At 41.5% G+C, this 2683-nt stretch overlaps 1 protein-coding gene across 1 annotated transcript in view; it reads left to right on the forward strand.

The window, feature by feature from the left end:
• Window positions 1-2683, forward strand: part of CDKN3 (cyclin-dependent kinase inhibitor 3) — a 6457-nt gene that overhangs the window by 1170 nt on the left and 2604 nt on the right. Inside the window, exons 3-4 of the mRNA XM_010187682.1 lie at window positions 1011-1055; window positions 1951-2173. Coding sequence (XP_010185984.1) covers window positions 1011-1055; window positions 1951-2173 — 268 coding nt within the window. The remainder of the gene's footprint in view (window positions 1-1010; window positions 1056-1950; window positions 2174-2683) is intronic.

Below are 2683 nucleotides of genomic sequence, written 5' to 3' on the forward strand. Positions count from 1 at the left end.
CAGTTACTTGATTTTCATTAGCCAACTCTGAGAACTACAAGCCTGGGACAAATACTGCACTAAAGAGCTAGAAAACAAGTGTTGAATAGTATTTCAATTTGAGGTATCTTGAAGCGGGTGATGGCCAGCACTGATGAAAATCCCACTAATACTTACACACCAGTTCACATATATGCCAAAAAAGCTGCATTATGTCTTTTAGCTAACTGAGCTGTTCATGTCATAGCTGTTTAATGATCAAATGCTCACCTCCAGCTGTAGCCATGCTGATACAACCCTTGATCTGCAGGATTCTGCTGTTGTGCTTTCAAAAGATGTTTCAAGATATGAACAATCCTGACTGTTGTCAAGGCAGATGTAAAGATTATGTGGCTATGGGGCTGTAAGTGAAGGAGGGGAGACAGAGGGAGGACATAGTGCAAATACTTTGAGCAATTATGTCTCGGAAAGCAAATGATAGCTGTGAATATCGTGGTGCAGTGTTCTGTAGGGCCTGCAAAAATGCCTTGGTAGCATGATCTGAGTTAAAAATGGAAGTGGTGATATGCTGAAGATTGAATAGTAAGGAGGATTTTTAATGTGATTTGTGCTGACTGTTGCAGAGTGTGGAACTTGCTTTCCTATTAGTCAACCATACAACTCAAATGATCTGTGTCCAGCTCTCGTATCTGAGTGGGGTTGGTTTTTTGTTTAATATGTGGGGTTTTCTTAAGCCATAGTCTGATTTATAATATTCAAAACTTTTCACCTGGAAAATCCATAGTAGCTTAAAACCCAGGGCAGGTTTTTTTAATCCTATTCCTCAACAGTATTAAGCAGATAATGATGTTTAATCTGTCTTCTGCACCAGTGATCTATTTGAAAGTATAACAACTGTGTTTTATTTGGGATGTGGCATTGTTGTTTGCTTTGGTTTTGGTGGGAGGTTGTGCTCTATTCTTCAGCTGTGGCAGTCATTCCATAGATGTCACTTACTGTGAGTGATAATTGTCATTCATAATTTGTTTTAGGTTGCAGGTTTAAGAATGTTAGAAGAAATCTTCAGAAAGATATAGGTGAGTCTTCTGGCTGGTATAAGTGTGTCTCACTTCTGTGTAATGGGCAAGAACAACATGCAGGTAAACTGAAATCAAGTTATTTAGGGTCTAGAGGTTTACCTTGTCTGAAGCTGGAGACTGCTGGATTTGCTTTTTATCTTATCTCGACATAAGGGTTCAGATGCCAGGTATCTGAAACATGGTTTGACTTTGAGAGTTGGTGTTTTATCTGCACTGTTATAATGGGTACTGTAGCTGTTAGTCTGACCTGCTGTTACAAAGTCTCGCTGGGGCTATGGCTGACAGCGATTTGTCAGTTTTGGTAACACTTGCTTGGAGATGCAGCAACTGCTCTAGCACAGTCACTGCTATGAGTACTTGATGCCGCTTTCAGGTGTGTGGTGCCCCTTCCTCTGTGGCTTCTCTACCAAATATTGAGTAAGTAGTCAGGATATTTCCAAACTGGAGCTATACAGGCACCTGCGTATCCTTCACAGCAACTGTGAGCTCTGCTAAGTCACGTGCAGGAGAAGGCATCTTCAAAGCAGCTCAGACCAAGAAGAATTACAAACTTGTAATCGCCTTATCCCAGAGAATAGTGAGATTGGGATATAAAAGATGAAATCATGTAAAGATTTGTGCTTAGTGTTCATCTGTAAACACTAGCAGAGCAGAGACTGATAGTAAAACCACAGTGCTGGGACATAGTCACAGAAAATTCCTCTTGTGGATTACCTGAAAGCAAGTGTGGAAGAGACTCAGTAGAAGTAAATGCTGCTCAAACCAAAATTGCTACCTCCTATCATTGTAACCTCAAAGATTAGACAAGACAATCAGTACCAAGTAGCTTATCTGTTTATCCTTAAGCTTCATAGGCTTTTGTTTATTTGTAATTGTCTTAATCTGTTGACAGAAGAACTAAAGAGCTGTGGGACGCAGGATATATTTGTGCTTTGTACCAGACGAGAGCTTTCCAGGTACCGAGTACCAAACCTTATAGACACCTACCAGCAGCATGGGATTTGTGTGCACCACTACCCTATTAGTGGTGGGGATGTTCCTGACATTGGCAACTGCTGTAAAATTCTGGAAGATCTTAGAAGCTGCTTGGAAAATAACCGGAAAACAATCGTACAGTAGGTTCTGGCTGCCTCCCTTTCACCCCACATTCCTGTATAACTTACCAACTTCTCTCCAGATGCATGACCAGCTGAAAATGAACCCTGTCAAATGGCAGTGGCATTCTTTAGGGTTAGTTCAAGCTGTGAAAAGCTGCTTATTTCTTCTCATGCATCTTTTTGGAGGGAAGTTCTCCTTTCTAAGATCTGAATCTCCCATTTCCCCTTGCTCAGTCCAGCAAGTGCTTCAAAGCATGTGCTGAATGGCACCATATGTCTCCTTGCTGCTAGCCTCGTTGGATATTGGGTATATAATAAGAGTTGTCAGCTGCTGTCAGAGGATAACACACCACTGGGCTGTCTATCAATGACTCGATGGGTTCCAGCAGTGCAAAATTCACTCTTAAATTGCATGAAACTGGTTTGAAGTTATTTGTAGCTGAACTGAGAGTAGAGGGGAAGAGCTTTCCATGTTTCCTGAACGATCCTGCTGACAGCTCCATGCACAGACATACACTGAGTCTCCAG

This window comes from Mesitornis unicolor, unplaced genomic scaffold, assembly GCF_000695765.1.
Source record: "Mesitornis unicolor isolate BGI_N332 unplaced genomic scaffold, ASM69576v1 scaffold3077, whole genome shotgun sequence".
NCBI lineage: Eukaryota > Metazoa > Chordata > Aves > Mesitornithiformes > Mesitornithidae > Mesitornis > Mesitornis unicolor.